We start from the raw sequence: 25,522 nt of genomic DNA, 5'->3' as shown, positions 1-25,522 counted from the left end.
GAGCTCAAGAGAAAGGGCCAGGTGGGCCAGTGGTGGGCGGGGAGGTACACCGGGGTCAGCACTGCATGGTGACGGCTCAGCAGGCTGCTCAGGAATTTGGTCTCTTTCTTGTCATAACACAGGGTCTGAGGGTGTTTCTAAGGAAGGGTGTGATACAGTCAGACTTGTTCTAGAAATATACTGCTGGCTACAAACAGGGGCTGGGCCGGACGGGGTTGTGGAGGGAGGCCCATAGGAGGCCGTGGCAGTGAGTCAGGTATGGGATGAAGAAGGTGTGTGAGGGGGGCAGGTGGGCAGATGGGGATGAGAGAGTCCAGGCTGAAGGAGGGAAAGACCCTGCCCCTCTGTCCTGGGGCCCTGGGTGACATGTCTATGCGTCACCTCTATGGGACCACCTTCTTGGAAATACCTGTTGGAAAGCTCTGGATTTAAGACGAGACTTTTGGTTTCAGAACTCCTTTTCACTTTTAATAACTATTAGGGATACCTAAGAACTTTCTTGTATATGGGGTTATATCCAACCATTGATATGCACCTTACGAGAAACTCAAATTAAGAAATTAAACCATAATCCTTAACTTTAATAATAAACCATTACATTAATATAAATGATGCATTTTTATGAGAAATAACTGTTTTCCCAAACCAGATAATTTGTAAGGAGACTGGCACTGATTTAAATTGTGCCAGTCTCTAACATGTGGCTTCAGAGAAGACGTCTGGGTTTGCCTATTGGCTTCTGCATTGGCTCTGTTGTAATATCACACCACACGTAGTCTCCGGAATACTTACTTCATGACGTACTCATAAGGATGAGAGTGGAAGAAAAAAAAGCAAATTACACCTTAGTGTTATTATGAAAACAGTTTTTACTTTGAAGTCTCCCTGAAATGTCTTAGACCCTCCCTGAGTTTCCATGGACCACACTTTGAGAACCACTGAAGTAGACTCAGCAAATGGTTGGCGAGGGACAGTATTCTGAGCTCCCCAGGACTTTATTCAAATCGCATGCATGCCATTTACCTGGCAGGTTTATAACTGGGGTGCCTGGTGCTTAGCAAGGTCTCAGCCAGAAGTGTAGTTGTGGCCTCTCGGGTGAAGGGGCAGGTGGGGGGTGTGATGGGGAGACCAGACCACCCGGGCAGGACCCCATCATCAAACACATGAGCAGAGACTAAGGAAAGAACTGGAAAGACTTAGAAGACTCAGGCCAAGGTGTAGGACCTCAGGGAAAGGAGTTTCAGGAGGAGGTGGTCTAAAATGTTTTCCAAGTGTTTTGATTTAAAATGACACTTGAGGGTGAGGTCCCGGCATTGAGAGCAGCAGAGAGTTTGTATAAGACAACGTGCGTGAAGCTGCTGTTGGATTTGGCAGTGAGGGGGTCCCTGGTGAGCTTGGGGTGGGGGGCAGTCTCAGTGTTCCAGCAGGAGCAGGGGCGACACACGGAATACCCACCAAGCTGCACTGTCCAGGCTGCCAAAGCCCTTCTCCTGCCAGAGCCGGTTGGGGGGGTGTTGTTCTGTTGGGGCTTCAGCCTCAGAGGAGTTGGCCCTGCAGGGATCCGGGAGCCTCACTGAGAACCTGGTAGGAAGACGTGCGTGCTGCCAAGGAGGAAGCGGGCAGAAGACTAAGGAGGGGAGGTGGTGCACCTGTCCTGCTGGGAAGAGGGTGGATGACAGGATGGATGCCTGCGGGTGTTCGTTGAGCCTGTCTGTAACAGGGAGAAGGGGAAGGCAAGCTACAGTTCCATCATCTGGCATACGGTTAGATACCGTCCAGTCAGCAAATCTGCATGGAGAGTCAGCTGGGCTGGGCACTGTCCTAAACGCTGGGGATACAGGGAGCAGCAGAACAGAAAAGCTGTCATGGAAAGATTTCCCAGATGCATTTTTAATAAGAAAAGCAGGTTGCTGAGCTATCATATAGTATGATAATATTTATATAAAAACAACCCTACTAAGACAATACGTGTGTGGATCTATTCGATATGCAAGTCATGACATCAGAAAAGCATTAGAAAGATACAAACGAGAGCAGGAGAGGTAAGTGGGGTTTGGGGTTTGTATGAAGAGACATTATATCTATTTATTCTTTATACTTGAGCATTACTGCATTTTTTTCACAGTAAGTATAACTTCATGATGATTTCTATTGTTTTAAGATTTATTTATTTCCGAGAGAGAGGGCAGACATAAGTGGGGGGGAGGGGCAGAGGGAAAGGGAGAGGGAAGCTGACTCCCCACTGAGCACAGAGCTGGGCTCCACTTCAGGACCCAGCGATCATGACCTGAGCCGAAACCAAGAGTTGGGCGCTTAACTGACTGAGCCACCCAGGCACCCCCAAATCTTCTCTTCTTATAAGGACACTAGTCATATTGGACCAGGGATCACCCTAATGACTTCATTTTCACTTAATCAACTCTTTGGGGACCCTATCTACAAATGCAGTCACAATGTGAGGTGCTGGGAGATAGGGCTTCAGCGTATGAATTTGGGGGGTGGGAGTGGGGGCACCATTCAGCCCATGACAGAGCCGCAGGAACATTCCTCTGGCCTGTGCACCAAAGTTCCAAGAGTTGGGTGGTCTGTGCAGCTGCCCTGGGCGCCCCTGGCCGGGGGATCCTTGCGGGGGCCCCGGTGTGGGGTGAAGGGCTCAGAAAGCGCACGAGTAAAAGCAGCATGATTACATCTGTGCTCCCCAACCACACTGAGCAACTGAAAATCCCCAAGGGGACCAGGCAACATGATTTCCTGACAGATAAGGCGGGGAGGGAGCGTGCATAATTTGCCCTCAGTAACCCGACGGCCTCCAGGCCAGGCGGCTCAGAAAACACCTGATGGATGCTTTTTCTCTTTAGCTCATGCCAGCGTGGCTCTGCCAGAAGGAAACCAGGGGCCGGACCCTCACCGGGGGCCCAGCTGGCACAGCATGGAGCGCTCAAGCAAGATGGAGTTCTTCCAGAAGCTGGGCTACAGCCGGGAGGATGTGGTCAGGGTGCTGGGCAAACTGGGCGAGGGCGCCCTGGTCAATGATGTGCTGCAGGAGCTGATCCAGACCGGCAGCCGCCCGGGGGCCCATGAGGGCAGCGCGGTGCCCCTGCTCGTTCCCAGGGGCTCCTGTGCCACCCTGGACTCTGCCCAACGCGGGCCAGCAGCAGAGCTGGAAGAGGACTACGGAGGCCCAGCCAGTTCCTTGCGACCCATAGTGATTGACGGCAGCAACGTGGCCATGAGGTACTTTTCTTCACCCTGTAGCCTCGGGCTGGGAGACCTGTCCCTCTTTTCAGTGGTTTCATCCAAAGAGTCTTGGGGCTAATGGATGGGCCTTTGAATACCCATTCCATCCCTTTGGTAGCTGTGTGGCCTTAAGTAAGTCACTTAATCTCTCCGAGCCTCAGTTTTTCCATCTGTAACCTGGGTATAAAACCTCCCTAGAAGGTAGTTGTAAGAATTGGAGCCACACCAAATGCCTAGGAGGGCACCTGACAACGAGTAAGCATTCAACAAGTGGTTACTGCTATCCTACCAACCCAGAGAGAGGCTCTCTTCTGTGGAGGGCGGCCGGTCACTGGGGAGGAGCCTGGCATGGGGCCTTGGCAGATGGCGGTTTCTCGTCTCGAGTCTCCCTAACCAGCTGTGGGACAGGGAAAGTCATGGCATCTCAAGTTTCTTGCGTGACACAAGCTAACGGATAGCTCTGCTTAGAATCAGATGGGAAAAGGTGCTCGAACAGGAAGCCCTCTCGCGGGGGCTGCTGCTCCGGGGGTAGCTGGTGGTGCTGTGGTTCCCTAGCTGGTCTGCGACGTGTGCCGTGGCCCCTGAACTGCAGAGGCGGTTGTCCATATTTGTGTGTGGGCATCTTTGTGTGTGTCAGTGATGAGAGCCTGACGCCTGTGTGGAGACAATCTCGCAGTCTCAGCCAGGCTCCGCGCGGGGCAAGGGGCAGGTTGTGTTCGTACAAGTGCGGTTCTGTACTACGTGCCTCAGTTACAGGCGGGCAAAGGGCAGATCCAGAGGAAATCGGTCCCTCATAGCTGTAAACAGATGACTTCCCGTTTCAAAAGCCGAGCCACTGGTGGGAATTGAGAAGGCCGTGTTACCTGCAGTGCTGAACGAGCTGACAGATCCAGTGGCTTTCCTGGGGGGCTGGGGCTCACTTTGGACTTGGCACTGTAGGACAAGTTTGGAACGGTTCCACCCAAAATGGTCCAGCCCCGGGCACTGTTCCTATGTGCCCGGCTTTGTGTGTCCTGCGAGTGTTGGCTCAAGTTTGAGCCAGCCGGGTCACCCCGGGCTGGTCCTGGGGTCTCTGTAACATCCACACACATGCTCCCATGTAGGTACCCGATGGACCAGCCTATGAAATCCTGCTTAATTCAAGATATCAGGGGGGAGTTGAAAGGGCTTAAAAAATTTTTTAAGGTTCTGAGTGTCCTAGAAAGTCTGAGGACTGTGAGGGGGATCAGGCCTCTGTCTGAGCAGGACGAGCCACCTCTCCTTCTGGACATCCGTAGAAAGGAGATTTTAAAAGTAAAAGGGGATTGCTTAAACTGAAGACTTTTCCATCCCTAAGATTGTGCCAGCTCTGTGATTCCAGATCAAAAGAATGGCTGTGGGCTAGAAGGACTATGTCAGGTGCCACAGGAAAGTGTGGGCAGGCTCTCGTGGGGACCAGACAGTTTTTAGAAATTGTTTTGATAGGGTGGAGTTAGAAGATTTTCTGTTGATGAAAATCTCTGTTCTGCTTGGAATTCAAGCTTAAACTCCGTCTTCTTCTTGTGTGTGACCACGATGTGTCAATGTGTCGCAGGTAAACCCATCTATTCCCACCCCCCACCTCCCACGGTTGTCATCCACTTAACCCCTTCCTGCTCCATCTGTGTGGGTGACAAATGGAAGCCATCACTCAGGCTTGTTATGAAAAGTGAGTCAGAACACTAATGCTTTCACACACTTGCTGCCTAAAAATCATCTCAGTCAACAAGAACATGAATGTCTGTGTGAGGTCTCAGTGTGTGGACGTGTGTGTGCACACGTATGTCCATACGCACACAGACATCCCATCCCTTTCCCGTGCCCCCTGCATCCCTAGTTAGGAAAAAAAGACACATCGCACAGCCGCTAGCTGATGGCTGGGACTTGGTTTGCTCAGAGGCAAGTGTGGGAGACGTCTGGGGTCTGAGGTCCTGCCCCGTCCCCTGCTCCTTCTCCTGCAACATTGTCCTCCTACTGTGTCCTCCAGCCAGAGCCCCCACACGACCTGTGACCCTCAGGCTCTGCCAGGTCCCCGCTGTGAAGGACAGATTTCCATATGGGGCTCACCCTTTAGAGGCAATGGGTAGTTTGAAACCCAACATGGTGTCTAGTTATGATCTGTTGACCTCAAAACTCAGTTAACCTCAGAAACGTGGTTTCTGAAAAGTCTCCTTTCCTGAAGTTTTGTAGCATCAGAGATGTGGCCATTCTCTGCTTTTGAAGAGGCTACGGCTTCATCTGCTGTCTGGCCCTGGAAGAAGTGGGGAAAGACTTAAAAGACAGATTGGAACACATGCCCTCGCTGCCCCGAGGAGCCGTCGAGAGTCCAAAGCTCTGAGTCCTGACCTCTAGCTGAGAGCTGCCCAATAAAACTCCCTTAGATGGTGGAAAGTTCTATACCTGCCCTGTCCATTACGATGGCCACTGGACACATGGGGCTGCTAAGCACTTGGAATGTGGCTATTGTGACCAAGGAGCTGAATTTTAAATTATATTACTTTTGAATTAATTTGAATTTAAATGTAAATAGCCACATGTGATGAGTGCTTGTGTATTGGACTGTACAGATCTGGCTTTTCAGCTGTGTGACCTCGGAGTGAGTCACATGATGTTTTTGAGCCCTGTTTGTACAATTAAGAGGTTGGATGAAATAATAATAATAATGTTAAATGGCTTTTCATCTGTAACGTTCTAGGATTCAAGGTGATCATTTTATGCATGCATGAAACAAATAAATGCATTCTTCTTATAAAGGCATTGCTCTTCTTCTGCAGAGGTTCAGAGAGGGTAGGTAACATGCCCAAGGTCACAGAGCAGTAAGTGCTAGGCTGTGCTGTCAGAGCTCTTTCCAAAGCCCTGCACTTCCCCCAGCACCATGCATTCTTTGGCTTTCCCCTGTCCAGCCTTCGAAAGCATCTCAGGGTTGGAGACTGACCCCATGGACTTCTACTCTGGGGCCAGAGGCTGCCTGTGCTGCCCAGAGCCCTTCCTGAGCAAGATGAGCCCTGACTTGTCTGCTGCAGACAGGATGTGCTGGGCGCCCCACTCCCTCACCAGGGGGCAGGTTCTCTCTGTAGAACCGGTGCCCGGGACGCCCCTCCTGCTGCCGCCTGCCTGTTGGGAACCTGTGATGAGGACAGCGCATGTGCACTGAACCTTGGCTCTGGTGTAGGGGCGCAGAGACTGATTTCCCAGCACAGTCCCCGGATGTTCTGGGGGTGTGGGTGTGCCTGAGCGCGTGCGCACGTTTCCGTACATGAGAGAGGAGGGTGTGAGCTCAGCCCTCGAGGGCTTTGCACTTGACCCCGAAGAAAACGTCCAGCAGGCTTGAACCAGAAGGTGGCTTTCGTGGGCCACGTGGGAAGAGCTGCCCCGCTTCTGCCCCGCCGACCGCTGCCGAGAGCTCCACTTGCCTGGCAAACTCTCGAGTGCCTCCTGTGTTGTGCATTCTGTAGGCAAATGTAGGAAAAGAAAGATTTGAAGGACTTCAGCTTGGGGGAAAACCACCTGATAATTTCACATCCTCTTGCTGTCCCAGACAAGGGTTTCATGTAAATGTGCCCTCATTTGGGGGTGCACAGGGCTTTTTGTTTGGGTTCTCATGTACATTTTTAAACTCTTCGATACCTCAACAGAATCTGGCTTATTCTGGAGTCACAAATCTTCAGTGACGAGAGCTCAGGCCTGCAAGGGGGTGGGGGGTTCATCAGCCCCCTCTCCGTGGGTTACTAGTGGTGGCTGCACTCCCAGCCTGGGGGGTCACACCAGCTTCTGAGCCCCTGAGGTGCCTCTGACCCATGCTGGCTAGGGCTGCACCTGTTTCTCCTTCTCTGAGATGAAGGGGCCCCCTCTCTCAGAGGCCACCCTCTCTCTTCCCCCTGACCTGAGCTGGGGAGAGAGAGCTTTTGGTGAAAAGGCTATAAACTCCAGGTTCTAGGTGTTTGCAATTTAACCTCAAATAAAAAAAGGAGTGGGAAGAGTGGCATGCCTTTACATCTCATGCTCTGAAGGGACCACCACTTCTCTTTTCCTTTCCTCCCACCCCACAACTGCCACCTCACGCTCCACAGGACTGTTCTGCGAGCCACTGACTTCTGCAGAACCTTCTGAGCAAGAGACCACGATACAGTGATGAGCCACGAGGAGGGCTGCTTCCTATAAATGGCTGCATATATACGCCTGTGGCTGCCCCAGGGTAATTGTCCTGCAGACAGAGTTCGTCTCAGGCACCAACCCACTTCCCCTCACCACCCTCCCTTTATTCAAAACCTCCCTCCTCTGTCTCCCTTTCCCAGGGCCTGGCTCTCAGCTTGTGGTCTGAAGAGCTGGTCCACAGTGACTGTTCATAGCGCTAAGGTCCCTCCCCAAACTCCAGCCTTGTAACAACAGGTGACTTACGCTCCAAAGCAATTGTCTTGATCTCAGGGGCAGAGACTGGGAGGGGCAGGAATACACGGAATAAGAGATGGAGGAGGACCCCACTGATCAGGCTCCGAGATCTGTCATTAGATCAGGGAGTTGGGCACGCTTCTTTGCTTTAGTTTCCTCAAGGGTACGATGGGACGACGGTCACTTCCTCAGGGGCTCATTGTAATGATTGAAGTGCAGAGTGCAAAGTGGCCTGGGACATAGGACAGATACTAAAAATGAGCTCTAAGAAGCAGGAGGTCTGTCTTGTTCAGTAGTCTCTGAGGACCCAGCACAGAGCCTCCCCGTAGACGTTCATAAATTGATGTTGAGCGAGTGGAGGGATGCACGAATGCACAGGTGCATTTTTTTTTTTTTAAGATTTTATCCATTTATTTGACAGAGGGAGAGACAGTGAGAGAAGGAACACAAGCAGGGGGAGTGGGAGAGGGAGAAGCAGGCTTCCCACTGAGCAGGGAGCCCAATGCAGGGCTCAATCTCAGGACCCTGGGATCAGGCCCTGAGCCGAAGGCAGACACTTAACGACTGAGCCACCCAGGCACCCCAACAGGTGCATTTCTGTCTGTGTGCCGAGCAGTGCAGTCCTAGGGGGACCGTGGCTGCTTTCTTGCCTGACTGGGAGCTCTGCCGGCTCCTAGAGAGAGACCCCCATGTGGCGAGAAGGTGGTCCCTGCTTGTGGCTTCAATCCTGCCATGGCCCCAGGGCTTTCTGTGGTCAGAAATAGGGCAGCCATAATGGGGTTTTGAGGTTGGTAAAAAAAAAAAAAATGTGGCAAAGATTGAACAATGACAATCTTCACATCTCAAAAGAGACCAGAAGACTCAGAGGAGTGGTTGGGGTGGGGCGTGTGGGAATCCAGTTCAGGAAAACAACAGACCTGAATGAAAACCCTTCGTTGCAGAGACACCAGCTTAGTGATTCTAGGGTTTAGTCCCTGACTTTCCTTGCCTGGAGTCAAAGGTGGAAGAGAGAGCACATCTTAAGGAGGGAAGAAAGGCTATGGGCAGATGCATGCTTGTTCCATCTTCTCCTGGACTTAATGATATCTGTTGCCCTTTGGAAACTCTTGGCTAAGGGTCCGCCATCTTGGAGTCTTGTGTCAGAGAGGCCATGAGACTGGTTTTGTTGCATGAAGCCGATGGTAGCACCATTCCTCAGTTTTTTTCTTCCTGAACTCCTCAACTACCAATCCCTTCCCCTCCACATGCCCCCATCAGGGCCACTGCAGGCTGTGGTCCTGCCCGTCATCACCAGGACTCATCACCCTGCTCACCTTTGCCTCTTCAGAGGGATTGGGTTCAGCCCCATCACTGAACGTGCCCCCACCAACCAACCACCTACCCATCAAAGGTATATAGTCACACAAACTGATGGGGAGTCACGGAAAAGAGAGCACTCGAGACACCATTTTAAAAGAATCGTGGCAGTGATATGTTTACTCGAGAACTGACGGAGGGTAGCCTTCATTGCAGCCGACAGAGGCATGTTTGGGGGTGGGGTGTCATGAGCTGTTCACATTCCCGCTTCAATGTGCACAGAAAATAGACCTTCTTTTCCAGGATAGATACAATCTCTTCCCTACCTGCTTAGCTAGTGGAGAGGGCAAACCTAAACTTAGCAATGTGGTATCTCAGTGTCTTCTGGATCTGCCTTCTGGATGAGTTGGGGTTCATGTTTCCTCTCCCTCCCCTGCTCTTCTCCCAAATGGCATCTGGAGGCTTTGAGACCTGATGTTGGCTGCGAGAGGGGGCTCTGGGACCCTCACTGGGCTCTGTGAAAGAGTGGCTGGTCTGGCTTGGCCTGGCTTCCAGAAGGGTCAATGGAGAAAGGTCATTGGTCCCATTTGGCCTTTTGGAACACCATACCAGCTTACAGTTCTGCCCCCTTACAGGGGCCTCTTTGTCCCTCTGCAGGCCTCAGACCATCCACCAGGCCTGGGGGCCTGCGAGGGATCCAGGGGTATTGCTTCCAGTTCACCGGTGTGCCCCTTTCCTCCAAGGCAGCCCCGCAGCCGTGGGACGCTGCCCCTGCTAAAACCAGGATTTCCGAGAGAGGCTTGTGACCTGCCTGGTCTGCGCTGGGAGACTAGCCTTCGGCCTCCTCTTCACACCCATCCTGATGTTTCTACCCCTCCTGCTCCCCTTTTGGCTCAGGCGGGAGCAGGTGGGGGATGCAGGGGTGAGGACCCTGTGAAGGACCTCCTCTTTCTCCCATCGCCTTTCTTTTCTCAAGTTCCGCTGGGGCAGAGGGACGTGCTGTCCACTTCCTCTTCCCTTCACCACAGACACTGACATTTTTTCTCCTTACTGTTTGCATCAGCCTCCCAGTGCGGCCTCCGTGGCCAGAGGGCTGTTTTCTCTAAACAGGAAGACACTACTGATGTAGGACGCAAGGCCTGGTTCCTGATCTGTCCCTGGAGCCGAAGCAATTCCGAATTCTCATTCAGGATCTCCACAAAGCCTGACTTGCAATGCTCCTAATGAGTGTTTCTAAAGACTCCCGTTTTTCTCTTGCAAACCTGGACCTATCCTGACCCTTCTGAGAAAAGAGCAGGAGAGGCCATGCCCCGAACAAAGCTCAGCATGAAAATCTGGCACATTGTCCTTGTTTGGATATAGGCGGGCTGCTGCGGACCAGGCTTCTCGCGGAGGGGTGTCACGGGGACACTAGGCTCTCTGAGAACCCATACAACTCTCCCCTTTGCTCCCTCCCCATGCGCCAGTCACTCTGTTCTCTCTTTGGCCCCTGGACATGCCGAGCTTTTCCTGTGTTGAGGTCTTTCCAGCCAGCTCTTCCCCTTGGGCTGTTCCTCCTCCAGCTGCTCGCGGGACCTGTGTCGTCGTCTTCTTCTTCTTCTTTTTTTTTTTTTTTTAAGATTTTATTTATTTACTTGACAGAGAGAGAGAGAGCAGAAGCAGGGGGAGCAGCAGGCAGAGGGAGAAGCAGGCTTCCCACTGAGCAGGGAGCCTGATGCAGGATTCGATCTCAGAACCCTGGGATCATGACCGGAGCCAAAGGCAGACGCTTAACCGACAGAGCCACCCAGGCATCCCAGGTGCCGTGTCTTCTCAGCCACTCATGTATCCAACAGATTTTTACCGACCTGCTACAAATCACTGGGCACTGTGCTAGGTGCTGGGCATTCAATGGGGAGCAAAAGGAGCTTGTGATTTAGACAGGGGGAAACCCGTTCATCCTATGAGGGGGTGTCATCCTTCAACTGTGATTAGTCCCCTGAGGACTTGTAATAGGGGGCGGACGTAGGGACGAAGGTGAGATCTGAAGGAGAAGAAGGCGTGGACTGGGCCGAGAGGAGAAGAAATATCTGGTTCAAAGGTCCTATGGTAGGAGTGGGGAAGGTGTCTGGCCAGGATGCCAGGCGGCAGGCAGTGAGGTGGCTGGGCTGGAAGCAGAGCAGAGAGTGACCTCATCTTGGGGCCAGGCTGAATCGCACCAGGGCTAAGTCTGATTCTGCAATCTCATTATCTCAAGTCTATCCACTTGTCTCCCTTGCCAGTAAGGCACCACTGACATGCACAGACTCAGTCTGAGGGATGTTTTCAGACTTCATGGGTCCCTCCAAGCAGCACCCGGCCGTCTCCTTCCTGTGGCTTGCAAATGCAGGACTTTTCTAGTTTACTTCCTTGTGGCCTGATAGACCCTTTCTGTCTCTTCTGTGAGATTGCCCTACTCTCCCCATAACCAGCTACTAAGTCCCACAGCACCCCCAGACCCATCTTCCAGCCCTCTGGCTCTCCCTCCAGGGAGCCAGGCCATTCTCTCCATGCCGTGGCTCCAGCCGGTGCGTAAGCACAGACGGCCCGCTGTGTTCATCGCCCAGAACTGTCTTCTGGACCCCAGCTGTGTACTTAGTGTTTCCACCCAGAGGTCGCAGAGGCTTCTCCCACTCAGTGTGTGTCCATGACAAACTTTCCCCCCAAACCCTGTCCTCCTCCAGAACTCCCAGTCTCAATGAGAAGCCCACCAGCTACACAAGCCAGAGATCAGGAAGCCTCCTCAGTGCCTTCTTCTCCATCACCCTGTATCCCATCAGTCACCACATTCTGGAGTTTTTCCCCTCTAAATATCTCTCAGGTTCACCTACCCTTCTCCCTTCGCCGCCACCACCCACGTGGTCCATGCACCATCCAGTTTCGCTGTGATGACTGTGACAGCTTCCTAACCGGGGCCTCGCCCGCACCTTGCTCCCTTCCAACTTAGCATCCTCTGAGCTTTTGGAAACATACCCACGACCGTATCACATCACATCGCATGGACGCCCCAGTCTTCAAATCCTTCTGTGGCCTCTCATTCCTCTTAGGACAAGGAAGTTTTCAGGAAGGCACGCAAGGCCCTGCCTGGTCTCGGGCCTCCTCTCACACTGCTCTCTCTTTCCTGCCACCGTCAACTTCAGTTGCATTTGTGGGGCACGTTGGGCTCCGTACTTGGACTTGGGGAGTCCCATAACACATTTACACCCCTCTCTTAGGGTAAGAGTATTCTGCAACTGGCTACTCCCCTCCACCCTGTGTTGATCCTTATTGGCTTCAGGTGAAAAGGGGGGTCTTGTCTCTTCATCCTGAGAATGTACTTCCCTTGGAGCCCAGGCCCCTCCCTGTATACATCCTGTCACAAGCTGCATGGTGCCAGGTAAAGGATACATTTTTTTTTTTGCAAAGAGCGAACTATTTTTAAAATGCAGATTTTCCTGATTCCCTTTGGTGATGAGACGGTGATTCAGGATGTTCCCAGGGGAAATCAGCCTTCAGGACCCTTCCTGTGACTGTACAGATTTGTTTGTTTTCCCACTGCAGCCATGGAAATAAAGAAGCCTTCTCGTGCCGGGGAATCCAGCTGGCTGTGGACTGGTTCAGGGACAGAGGACACACCTACATCAAAGTTTTTGTCCCATCCTGGAGGAAAGACCCGCCACGATCTGACACCCCAATTAGAGGTACGCTGGAGCAGAGAGATGCTGAAAATTACTATACACCTTTCCGTGGCAGGTCCCCGGTTACAGTCAGTTATCTACTTAGCTATTTGTGGGATAACGTCTGTCTTTCTCACTGGACGATAAGCTTCTTGAAAGCACTGACTGTAGATATCACTGCTGTTGCATGAATCTAGCATGATATCTGGCGTGTAGTAGGTCCTCGGTTGAATAGATGAATAAACAAATTATTTCGTCTTTCAGTGTGAATGATTAAGTCCCCGAAATAATTGTGTGCAGAGGGAGAGGGAGAAGCAGACTTCCCGCTGAGCAGGGAGCCCAATGCGGGGCTCGATCCCAGGACCCTGTGATCAAGACCTGAGCCAAGGGCAGATGCTTAACAACTGAGACACCCAGTTTCAGCCTTTTAACTGAGAGCTTTTGGTGTTGTGTTTAATTCTATCAGTGTCACCAGTTACTGATCTTCTCTTTCAGATTCTCTGCCTTTCTTTCTTAAATGAAACGATACTCTTGTCTTAGGGATGTAGAATCTGGTGACTATTTCTATAGTAATATAGACTTTAAAAAGTTCTCTTAAGTTCTGTGAATCCTATTTTTTTTTGTGGGGCCAGTTCTCTTTGTTCACCCTCCTCTCTCTCCTCTCTCTCTCTCTCTCTCTCTCTGCATATATGTCTGTGCTGTTATGTCTTCTCAAAAGTCTAGTGATTGTTCGGTGACCAGTTTTTATTTGCAAATGAAGAGCCAGGTTGGTTAGATACATATCTATGTGATTTCCTTGTGTTTTCTCTCCTGGCATGTAGATCTTTCCCAGAGTGGCAGGGCTGACCATCAGATTTCACTTGGGCTTACTTACCTGTCTGCAGTGGGCGGGTGGCTGGGCAGCCCAGCCCATGCTCACTGCAATGCCACAATGATGATGGTTTTACTCTAGGAGGTCAAAGGCCACATGGGAACCTCCCCCTTCCTAGTGATGCCTCACTTTCCTTATAGTGGTAAAGTTAGGGAAAGGGTTGATGCAGCTGCCCCATGAGTAGCCCTCACCCTGACTTCTGCCCTCCTCCCACTCCCTCTCTATGGGCCTGAATGCTCTGGGCCTTTGCAGGAGAATGGCACCCCCTCCACTCAGCCTTCTTTTTTTTTTTTTTTTTTTTAAGATTTTATTTATTTGACAGAGATAGAGACAGCCAGCGAGAGAGGGAACACAAGCAGGGGGAGTGGGAGAGGAAGAAGCAGGCTCCCAGCAGAGGAGCCTGATGTGGGGCTCGATCCCATAACGCCGGGATCACGCCCTGAGCCGAAGGCAGACGCTTAACCGCTGTGCCACCCAGGCGCCCCACTCAGCCTTCTTTTTAATAGTTTCTTTTTATTATTATTTTTTTTATTATTTTTTAAAGATTTTATTTATTTGAGAGAGAGGGAGAGATAGCAACAGAGAGAGAGAGAGAGAGCAAGAGTGGGGAGGAGAGGGAGAAGGCTGCTCCCCACTGAGCAGGGAGCCCAATGTGGGACTCAATCCCAGGACCCTGAGACCATGACCTGAGCCAAAGGCAGCCATTTAACTGATTCAGCCATCCAGGTGCCAATTCTGGGCTGTGGCTCCCTATGTGCTACGGGGTCAATATGGTTTCCTGGTTTGCTGCTCTCCTGGTTTCATTGCTGTCATCCTGGGTTTGCTGCTGTTCCGTGGCCCATTTCAGTGTGATTATGGACTCCCTCCCTGTCGTCTACATCTTCACTGCCACTTCAATGGAATCATGAGAAGGAGGTGGGGATAAATACTTGTGTTCGGTTCTTCACCAGGAACCAGTTACCCCAAATCATTCTTTACTGGCTGAACATGGCGAATGGTGGCTCTCAGCAGTTGTGTAATATTTAAATGCAGTATGGGTAACGGGTAGGGAAATCACTTTGGGGTAGGGAAGGAGTTTTTACACAAGTCACAACAAGCGCAGAGCTTCAGGGGAAAGATTCATAAATTTGACTGCATTAAAATAAAAGCTTCTGTTCATTAGTGGATACCACAAAAACAAAAAAATGAAAAGACAAGCCTTGAACTGGGAGAGGCCATCCATCGCACATTCCTGATGAACGATTACCATCCAGAATCTATAGAGAGTTTCTCCAAATTAATAAGACAAAGACAAAGGACCAACAGAAAGATGAACGAAAGCATGAATAGGCCTTTCACTGAAGAGAAAACAGAAATGGCCAATAAACACATGACAAGATGCTCAATCTCATTAGTATCCGAAGAAATGCAAAATAAAACCACAATAAGAGGCCACTGTACGCCCACCCAATGGGCAAAAAGTCAGAAACCTGAAAATGCCAAGCATTGACAAGGTCTTCTAAAATGCTGCGTTGGGTAGTAACTTATACCCACTTTGGAAAACAATTCGGCATTGTCTTGGAAAGTGCCTTTCCCTACAACTCAGCACCATCACTCTTAGAGGTCCTCCCTGGAGAAATCCTTGTACTTCTGTTCCCAGAGACTTACGAGCAGAACCACAGCAGTGACCCTACGGTCACAGCCCAACCTCCCCAACACAACGTTGAAGGGAGAAAGCAAGTCCTCGAGAATGTGTACCCACGATTCCATTTGTGTGAAGTCCAGAGGGTCCTAACCACATTAGAAATAGTCATTTGGGGGGATGGATACATACACATTTTTAAAAATGAAAGGAAGGGAATTATAAACATCACGTTCTAAACATTGGGCTACGTTGAGGGGAGCCGCAGAGTGGGGTGGCCAATGGGGTCCCGGAAGCATGGCCGCACGCGAGTCCTCTACGGGAGTGCTGCACAGGTAAACGTATGCTGGTACCCTCTGTGCGTTATGTACTTTTTAGAAGTCTGGAAACCATGTCATGCGGGAAAGGGTGTCGATTTGAGAGAAGAAACAATTCGTGAAATACATGCCGGTGCTTCCCCAAGTCTGAGTAACTGTTATCGGTAGGAGGGATTTTCTTTGCAAGCCTCCAAAGGCAAAACTCGGGTCAAAGAGGAGACTTTCCAGGGACGTGGACTTGAGCTCCCGTAAGAGACCTTGCGGGACGTGATACACGTTCGGCTCCTCACCAGGCTGCACAGGACCTGTCGCCCACACGAGCTCATCCAGTCTACTCACAGACACCGAGGACGTGAAGGAGGAGTTACCGTCCTCATTTTATAGTAAATGCAAACTCTGGTGTTCAGAGAGGGATGGGGTACCTAAGAGCTGGCGCTGAGACCGGAACCCAGGTTATAGATTCTTACCCCCAGACCCCACCTATGATGCTCTTGTGTCCCTCAGAGCTGTGTTATGCTCTACCCTGAAGGCGTCCCAGGCTGATGCCTATACCATGCGGAAGAAAGACAGTGGCTCTGAGCTACGGGCCAGGCAGGAGCCTTCCAGGTGGATACAAGTCTTCTAGTAACTTCTAAGGCATTGCCAGGATTCCAGTTACAATGTGAATGTCTTTCTCCAGACCGTGTCTTGTGTCTAGTGTGGCAGGCGCATTATGTCATGTAACCATCAAAAGGACAAGAGCTATGGCTTCACTCTGCCTTCTAGAGTGACTCTCCCTTGTTAAGTCCCGTTCTCGGGACTTCCGTTGTGACTCGGGCAGGACAGAAGCCAAGAGTCCCCTTGATCCCAGGCTGCGGCCCGTGCCTCTCCAGACCTCCCTGCTCCTTGTCTGCCAGGCGGGGCCGCTGGTGGGGGAGGAGGGAGTTGGCTCGAGAGGCTCCCCGAGCGGCCGAGCGTGCCGGGTGATGTGAGAATGGTTTTAGGGGTGGGAGCCCGGCCCCGGAAGCTGCTACAGCCTGTCTCCCGCCCGCCCTGTGGCCCCCAGAGCAGCACGTGCTGGAGGCGCTGGAGAGGCAGGCGGTGCTCGTGTACACCCCGTCCCGCAAGGTGAACGGCAAGCGGGTGGTCTGCTACGACGACCGCTACATCGTGAAGGTGGCCTACGAGCTGGATGGGGTCATCGTCTCCAACGACAACTACCGTGACCTTCAGAGCGAGAACCCCGAGTGGAAGTGGTTCATTGAGCAGAGGCTGCTCATGTTCTCCTTCGTCAATGATCGGTATGTGGCGGCTCAGGGGGTCCTTGGCCGGGGGTGGGGGCTGGGGCGACCGGCCACTCCAACCAGCCTAAGCCGGGGTGGGGGGCTTGCAGTCACAGGCACACCACACCAAAGCAAAGGGCACCCAGCCCTGGAGATGGAGCCCACCCGAAGTCACCCGCTCTCCCTCCCGGGCCGCAGAACCTCTCCCTGTCCCCCTGGGTCTCCTCTCTTTCGTGACCACCTTTTCCCAACTGTCCATGACCCTTCTGTTCCCATGCCCACACGTGGCTGACCTGGCACCGAGTTGCCCACAGGTGGGCAAAGCACGGGCTGGGGCACCATCAACGTGTTGCTTTTATTTTTAAGCACTTACTAGTGCAAGTAAGTAAGAGCACCGGAAGGGTCATCATGGGGAAAATCTGAACTTCGTTGTGCTTCCACTCACTTATTTAATGTTTATGTCTTTTTTTGAAAGTTTCGTCTTACATATGGGAGTCATCTCTTCTCTGGGGTTGTGGATATCTTAGAATTGAGTCTGTCTCAATACCTGTTGGTTGAAATTTTCAAGAGAATCTAGTTGGTTCTTCTGTCCCCTAGGTTGGTTCCCCTGGGTCAGGTCCACCCTGAACCAACCAGCTATAGCCGGGGGAGGGCCATGTCAGGGACGCAAGGCACGAACCCATTAGCAGGTGCGAGGGTTCCCGGACGGAGCTAAGGCGGGGAGGAAGCATGGCAGACGTCCTCAGGCGTGCTAAAGGCGTAGGCCAGGAGCCCGGCAAGGTGGGCATGGGTCTGAGGCTAGCACAGGCTGGGCGGAGGTGGGGCGGGCCCAGCAAGCCGGGACGTCACTCCCACTTCAGTTTCTGTTCCAGGCAATGATAGATTCATTCTCCTTCTGGGCTCTAGGACTGGCCTTTAGAAATGTGATTAAAGAGCAGCTCCCAACTCTGTGAGGATAGGGACTGTATGCGTCTTGTCGGCCATGGCCCAGCAAGCCTGGCACATCGCAGGCCCTGAAGAACTAGTTGTAGATGAACGAGTGAGTGAGCCCGTGAGGGAGTGGCCATGGGGAAGGGAGGATGGGGGCAGGTGACAGGTCGGCTGGGTCAGGCCAGTTGCACGCCGCAGACCAGCGCCTGGTCTCGAAGCCCGGCGGGCAGCGCGGTGTGCTGCGGAAAGCTAGGGCCTTGCAGGCAGCAGGTGAGGGTCCAAATGGAGGCTCTGCCGTTCGTGGGCTGTGTGTCCTGGGGGAAATCCTTCAATCTCACCGAACTCCATGCTCCTCACCTTGAGTTAACCACACTTGGAATAACCATACTTCTGTCTGCGATGGTTGTGAGGGCTAGGGAGAACTGTACCCCGTAAGAGGTAGCACGTACTTTCAGGCCACGCCAGGACACGCTTGCCCTGACTCCCACCCTCCTAAGCCCCAGAGCAGATGCTTGCAAGCAGCTACCCCCCAGTAGCCCCCATGGTCATGTGCACATACTCAAGGCCAGTGGTTCCCTCTACCCAGCTCAGGCCCAGAGAAATCTGGCAAGTCTGATAACAGTGGGTTCCAGAAAATCCTCACTGAGGTCTGATGGATCATGGCTGCCTTTGGCCTGGCGACAGCCCGGGGCCCTGGCCAAGGCCTTTTGACGCACTGGCTTCTGCTAAGGGCCTGCCAGAAGGTCCCTCGGCTGCCAGAAGGCAGAGCCTGCCTGCCTGCCGTGGGTGAGGACGCCTGCCCCAGTGCCACGGGCACGTCCATAGGGCCCTCTTGGCCCTCCTCGCCGTGGCCGAGGCCTGGCGGAGAGCAGGAGGTGAAGCCTTTGGGAACCTCTAATAACCGCAGTGGGCGGCTCCCCAGATTCTTGGTCAGAGCCCAGCTGGGAGAAGCTGGCTGTGTAGCTGGGATCTGAGCCACGGAGGCTGCCTGGGACTGGGGACTGCTGGTTCTGGGCTGGCCTGGTGTACGTGGTCTGCACCGCAGACTCAGGATGACCCCTGACTCTCAGAGGGACACCAACCCATTAAAAACAGGCCCCCCATGTAGGATCCACAACTCCTAGCGGAACCTTTGTATGACCTGGAAGTGTCTCCTGAGAACAAAAGTATTCACAGAAAAAGATGGATGACAGTAAAGGAGGGGAGCCTTCCTTCCAAGGCACGTCTCCCCCTCTGAGCTGTGGGTGCGCTGAGGATGCATTCCCTTCCTTGAGACTTAATGCCAGGGAGACCGGGAAGGGGCAGAAAGGGGGCAGGGTGGTATCCGAGAACAGGGCTGGGGGCAGGCGGCCCCACAAGCTGAGACCAAACCCAGTGCCCCCTGGGTTTTCGGAGGAGGGGCTGGGCCTGTGCTGAGGCTCTGTGCGCCCGCAGCACCTGCGAGCTGCTTCTTCACTGGCTCCCCAGCTGGCGTCTCAAACTCAATTAATATTTATCCCCCGCCGGCCTAGGTCCAGAGCTGCGGGGCCATGCAGGAGAAGTGGGACCTGAGCATGGGCGCTCACAGGCCACATCTGTTTGTAGCCCTGGGCGGTCTCGGCCCTTCTGTTCAGGACAGGGGGAAAGCAGCTTAGAGTCGCTTTCAGACCAGGGCCCAGGGGAGCCCTAGAGCAAAGATGCTTCCATTATAGCGGGTAAAAACCACCTGGGGAGTTGTTACAATGCAGGTTCCTGAACCACCTGAGCGTTCGTGAAGCAGGACTTGGGTGAAGCCAGGAGCCTGCCTTCTGAAAGGTGTTGCTAGCTGATTCTGGCGCTGCTGGAGATGCTCCCCAAGAGGCCTGCGGTGGCTCTCCTGAGATCCGTGCTCTGCCCCTCCCGGGGTCCTGTTCTCAAATGCGACACCCCCTGCCCCCCGGGGTGGGAGAAGTAGCCCTGCACGGGGAGCCCATGCCAACACGAGGCCCGGTGCTGCGATTCTGGCTCTGGCTGGCTTGGGCCTGCTTCCCATACAGGTGCCAGGGTGAGTTTCTGTGGGTTCTGCAGTTGCCCCCCTGTGCTTGTTTACAGGTTCATGCCTCCAGATGACCCCCTGGGCCGCCGGGGACCCACCCTGAGCAACTTCCTGAGCAGGAAGCCGAAGCCCCCAGAGCCATCCTGGCAGCACTGCCCCTATGGTGGGTAGCACCCCACGCCCCGAGATCCCGGGTCAGGTCCCGTGTCGGGGCAGCACAGGGCAGAGTCCGCAGCCTGGGTTCTAGTCTGGGTTCCTCTCCTAACTAGCTGTGTGACATTGGAGATCTAACTGAACGTCTCTGGTCCACATGTGCTGACAGGATTATTGTAAAGATGAAGTGACATCCTTTGCGAGGGCCAGAGGCAGGGATCACACACAGAGCAAAGTCGTATCCAGGAAGCCCGGAGGTGGTGTGTAGCCCCAAGCTCCACCTCCTCAGTCCCTTCACCTGGCACTCTGGCACCTCGGGTCTGCGTCCTGCCCCGCCACCCCCCCACCCCCATCCCTTCACGGACTTTGGTCAATGCTATCCATTACGAATTAAGGACTTTATCCTAGAGCACTTCTAGCCAGCTCTTTTCACTAACGCTTGGGTGAGTTTGTTTTTTTGTTTCACATCCCCAGGTTTTGTTTCTTGTGATCATAGAATTTTAAAAAACCTTAGGTGATATTCAAAGTCGTTTCTTGGTGGAATTAAGGTGACCACACATACAGTCAGGTTGGCTCATCTTGCTCCCATTCTCTCCCAGCAGTGTCCAGGTTTGGGCGATAAATTACAGGATCACCTCTATTAGAACCACCTGGAGGGAGGGAGCGGGCATGGTTAGAAGGAATGAGGCCAATGGTGGAAACTGAGGCAGAACTGGAAGTGCAATCTTTTGCCTCGAGCACCTGCTCTCCACCCTATCCCCGAGGCTGGCCCTATCCACAGGGCCCCTGGGGAAGTGGAGGTCGAAGGTCATTGGACCTAGAGGTTTGGTCTCAGTTCCTGGCCAAAGGGAGTTTCCATACCGCCAATCTCCCGGCCTGACACTGAGATTACTGGGTCCAGCGCCCTACACAACGGGGCACTCACACCCTCACCCATCTAACCCGGCCCCCCCACCCCGGCACTTCTCCCCACCTCGTCCTGCCCAATCCTGCAGTGGGCCGGAGGAACGTCCAAGAAGGACCGCGCGCCCCCCACACCCCAGCCCCACACAGCCTCTCCCTTCCGAGGTCTCACCCCGCCCTCTCCTCCTCCCCCGCCCCTTCCAGGCAAGAAATGCACCTACGGCGTCAAGTGCAAGTTCTACCACCCGGAGAGGCCGCACTTGGCGCAGCTGGCGGTGGCCGACGAGCTTCGCGCGCAAACGCGGGCTTGGCGGGGCGCCGGCGCGGAGGCGGAGCGGCGGCGGAGCGTGCGGGTGGCGGCGGCGGCGGCGGCCCGGGCGGAGCAGGGCGGCCCCCGGGGCGTTCCCGCCGCGACCTGGACGGGGACCCCGGAGCCCGGCGCGCTCAGCCTGCCCTCGGCGCGGCCGGCGGCCGACGTGGCGGCGCTCGAAGGCAGCTTCTCGCGGCTCGCCTTCAGCGACGAGCCGGGGCTCCTCGGGGCGCCCCCTCGGGACGCAGGCCTCACGCCCCGGCCGCGCCGTCCGGACTGGGGGGCGCCTGGGGCCTCGCCGTCCCCGGCAGCCCTGCCCGGCCTCCCGAGCCCCCAGGCCCCGTCCGGCCCGCAGCTCGGGCCGCGCGGGGGGCACGGCCCCGGGGCCCCGCACGGTGACGTGCTCCCCCAGCGCAGACGGCCCGCCGACGCGCGCGCGCTCCCACCGGCGGCCGGCCGGTTCCTGGGCCGCTCGGCCTGGGCGGAACGCGGCTGGGGCGACGGCGCCTTCGGGGGACCCTCGGGCTCCGCGCCTCCCTCCGCTGCCGGCGAGGTGGACGCGCGCGGGCGGGCGCGCATCGCGCTCTGCAGCATCTTCCCGCCGCACCAGGTGGACAGCGTCATGGCCCTGTTCCCCGAGCACTCCGACGTCACCAGGCTCATCCTTCTCATCCAGAAATTCCAGAGGGCTGGTGCGCCTGGGGGGAAATCCTAAGGAACTCATCCGAGCCACCACAAGTGATGTCCCAGTGTTGCCTTGCCACTTGGGCAGGGCCGGTTGTCAGGCTATTCCTGGGGCGAGCCACTTTGCAGCCCCCTTTTCTTTCCAGATGGTCAGGGAAGCCAGCTTCCTCACGCGCAGCCGGGCCCGTGGTGGCACCTGACCACCCTCACTGACACTGCAGGGCTTGCTGCTGGGGGTCCATAAGGTTGCCCCCTTCCGTGGAGGGAGTGATCTCTTCCGTCTATAAGACTACACGTCCCATGACGGCTCCAAGGGTTTGTCCAGAACACTCCATGGCTGTTTTGTCAAGCTGCAGTTGGGATCCACAAGTGGGTCACAGGAGCAATTTAATGGGTCACACCAGAAAGAGTGGCATGGGAAATCTCAGAGCGCACTCCACATAACCTAGCCGGGTATGAAACTCCTGCTTGTCAGCCACAGGCGGGTGCACCTGGCTACCCTTGGTAGCCGAGTCAACTTGATGTGGGTCATGGGCCAGAGTTTGAAAAATCCTGGTAAATGGCCTTGAATTTTATTGTATCAAATCACTTTTGAAATATGTAGTCAGTTGGTTGATGGAGGTTTTGGCATCTGGAGGTTTTCATATGGGCTGTTTCTTACCTCCTGAGGGGAACTTAGAGTTCTAGCCTGATGCATGGGCTCCACCTGTCACTCTGAGACTGTGGCTGTGCCGGTCTGTGGAGGCAGGGCAGGGGCACGGTGTCCTGACAGTCTGTCCCTGAGGCTGTCACCCCCTACACGCACACACAAACCCCACTTGACTCAGGCCTAAGCATCCCGTGTGATTCAGCCGTCCATCAGGGCATTTTCTACCATGGGTCCTCTACTGGCTGAGCTTTCTAAGCCACACCTCATACATGAGCCAAGGCCCAGTGAGTCAGGCCTTGTGCCCAGAAACCTCGAGGTGGGTCAGTGAAGAGCTGAGCTGAGCCTCAGTCATGGAAGTTTATTGCCCCCTTCCACCCTTGCTGTTTCTTCCAGCCAGCTGCTGCTTTGACTTTTGGGGCAGAGGGACCCACCCATTTGCAATGGACAAGAAATGAGACCGTGCTTCCAGAGGGTGGACCCTGCATCCTCCGGGAGTCCCAGCATCTCTAGGGGGCACCCACCATTCACTCCGGGTTACAAGCCCAGCTGTACAGGTCTTGGCTCATTTGCTCATGAGGGCCCTTGGTGGCTGGGCTATCGGGGAGAGTGTGAGGCACCTCCCAGTGGAAAATTAGCTCCAACCCCTGAAAGTTCCCTGCAGACTGGTGAGTGCCAAGGGAAACTCTTCTCAGTGCATCACTCAGCTGTGTGCATTGTCGGCACAGGCCAGGGTGCAGACTGGGAGAGTCGCCTTCCAGCCCTCTAATTCATGGAAAATGCTGCAGCGGACATAGAGTGACCTTGTGTCTCCCTGTGACCCCTCTCATCTTTTAAAACCAGCTTCTAAGCATGCTTCAGCCAGATCTGTTCTTTACGCCTTTTTTCCAAAGAGGACACTGCACCCACAGTTGTATCTTATTATTTGGGCACCTCAGTCCTGAAGAGGGTCCACTCTTTCTAGATAAATTGAATATCCTTCCTGGTGTTTTTGTCTTATGTTAGAGCTGCTTTTGTCTCTCTGATCTGTCTCCTGATGAGGAATGGTTGCACGGCTGACTTACAGTTGGAAATGTTTAAACTGCTTCCTTTGAGGACAAGTTTGAGTTTTAGTAAGCTGTAAAGCTATTTTATTTGGTTCACTGTGATTCAGACAAGCACAAAAACAAGTGAAGAGACAGCACATTTCGGTGTAATCCCCTTTGGAATCTTTTCCAAAGTATTCGTATGTCTTTATGACACAAAACGTGGATGGACGGGTGAGTGAAATGGTCCTTGTTGCATAACTGTTACATGATCCAAAAATAAATCACTTTTATCCACACCTGGGCTCCCTGTTACCAGATTGTATATCATTTTCTCCCATGTCGGCTTCTCCCCTTAGGTCAGGTTTTCACGTTAAATATTGTGGGTGTGAAGACTGATGTTATGGCTGCTTTATGTAGTGTTATTCCTCTCTTGGGGGTGAAGAGGCTGGCGTCCACCTTTTCCAGGGGAGGCAGCGAGGCCCAAGGCGAGGACGTGCCTTTGCTGGATGTTCACGGGCTGCCTGTCTGTTTGCCAGACTGTGAAAACCCTCACTACAGACCCACAAAGCAATCTCATAAAACCACTCTTCTTGTGACAACTTGCACCAGAATCCTCGATTGCTCCAATCTGAGGAGCGGGGTGCCAGACCCATGATTTTGCTGGTGCAGTTTTCCCAGAAGCCTCTGGAAGGCAGTTTGAGGCAGAACTGCAGAATATCAGGGGCTAAAGGGGTAGAAGCAAGAGAAGCCCCTCATGTCAGCATTGTTCCAGATAAAACGAATCCCAGCCCTCAGGATTTTACCTAGAACTCAGCTGCCAGCTGGCACAGGGAGAGCTCCCTGTGTCTGGGAGAATAGTCCCTATGGGGAGAAGAGCATGGCCGGGGGTGGGGGGAATGTAAGGGGAGGGGAAGAGGCATGAAGGGATGGGGGAGGGGGCTCTGGGAGCTGGAGCAACCACTTGAAATCACAAATCCCACCCTGAGGGAATGTCCAGGGCCAGGACCAGCTACATAACTTGTGGGGACCCGTGTAAAATTAAAATGCAGGGCTCCTCGTTCAAAAGTGATTAAGAATTTCAAGAGAGTTGATAGCACAGAATTCAACCAAGCCTGGGGTCCTTCTAGGTGGAGATGTCCTGGGGGACGGCCTCCTGCCCATGAAGCTGCCTGCGTGGAGCTACAAAGAGACAAGCCAGAGAACATGTTCCATACCCAGAATGTCAGAGCCCAAGATAAGTCGTGCACGCTTTATAGTTGGGAAAGGCCACATGTGTCCAAGGCAGGTGCTGGTCCCCGGGGCCTCTGCCTCAGGGGCTGTCCACTGCATCCTCCCAAGGGCTGAGTGGGCCTTCCTTGGCTTTCTCTGCCCACCTCTGCTGCGAGGGGCTCAAGAGGAGAAGTCGGGGGTCTTGAGCAAACCACAAACGGGATCAGCTATGTCCACATGAGGTCAGTAGGGGTAGGCCTAACTGGGCAGCAAGGATGCCGGTTTGTATTGGGCGAGGCTCGTTGGTCACAAGCATGGCTCACAAACCAAGAGGCGGGAGGCCAGGGGTGGAAGCAGCTGCGGGGTTGGCTGGAACTGGGGGCTTGAACGCTGTCTGTCAGGGTTCTCTCTTCGGTTTTCTTCTGCATGTGGGATTATTCTCTCCTCCTGAGGTTTTGAGAGCCACTCTGTTGGCAGACCTAGGCACATATCTTTTCAGCTAAAGGACTTTCGGCCTCAGAAAAACCCCGGGAAGAATCGATTGGCCTGGGTTGGGTCATGCTCCCGTCCCTGGACCCATCACTGTGACAGTCACCGTGAGGCGCTACAATGGGGGCAGCTGGGTCTCATGCCCCGCTCTGACTCTAGTGAGGGCATGTACTGGGATTGTCAGCTTCTGCCAGAACCTACATGGTTGGTGGGCGTCGGGAGGTTTAAGGGGATGCTGAGCAGTTCCCTCAGAACTAAGGAAGGGGACAGTGTCCAGGCAGACAAAACGAATGCCCACAGCAATGTTCAAGTCTGGCATTGGGCCCGGGCTTAGGATGGCCCCACCCTCCTCCACCTCCAGCTCTCGTCCTGCCTGAGAAAGGAGCTGCTGTGTTTATTCTCTTTCTCGCTTCATTAGGAAAAAGCACGCACGGGCCCGTTCACAGACAACACAGCTCCCTGTGACTGGAA

General features: G+C 53.8%; 1 protein-coding gene across 1 annotated transcript in view; it reads left to right on the top strand.

Moving 5' to 3' along the window:
- Window positions 1-23,654, top strand: part of ZC3H12D (zinc finger CCCH-type containing 12D) — a 29,002-nt gene extending 5,348 nt beyond the window's left edge. The window contains exons 3-8 of the mRNA XM_040627944.1: window positions 2,859-3,234; window positions 12,499-12,638; window positions 16,469-16,703; window positions 19,686-19,792; window positions 20,890-21,038; window positions 21,072-23,654. Of these exons, the coding sequence (XP_040483878.1) occupies window positions 2,930-3,234; window positions 12,499-12,638; window positions 16,469-16,703; window positions 19,686-19,792; window positions 20,890-21,038; window positions 21,072-21,710 (1,575 nt within the window). The 5' untranslated portion in view covers window positions 2,859-2,929 and the 3' untranslated portion in view covers window positions 21,711-23,654. The remainder of the gene's footprint in view (window positions 1-2,858; window positions 3,235-12,498; window positions 12,639-16,468; window positions 16,704-19,685; window positions 19,793-20,889; window positions 21,039-21,071) is intronic.
- Window positions 23,655-25,522: the final 1,868 nt, after the last annotated feature.

Source organism: Ursus maritimus, unplaced genomic scaffold, assembly GCF_017311325.1.
Source record: "Ursus maritimus isolate PB19 unplaced genomic scaffold, ASM1731132v1 scaffold_13, whole genome shotgun sequence".
Lineage (NCBI taxonomy): Eukaryota > Metazoa > Chordata > Mammalia > Carnivora > Ursidae > Ursus > Ursus maritimus.
The sequence above is the reverse complement of the archived record's forward strand: the minus strand, read 5'-3'. Positions and strand labels throughout refer to the sequence as shown.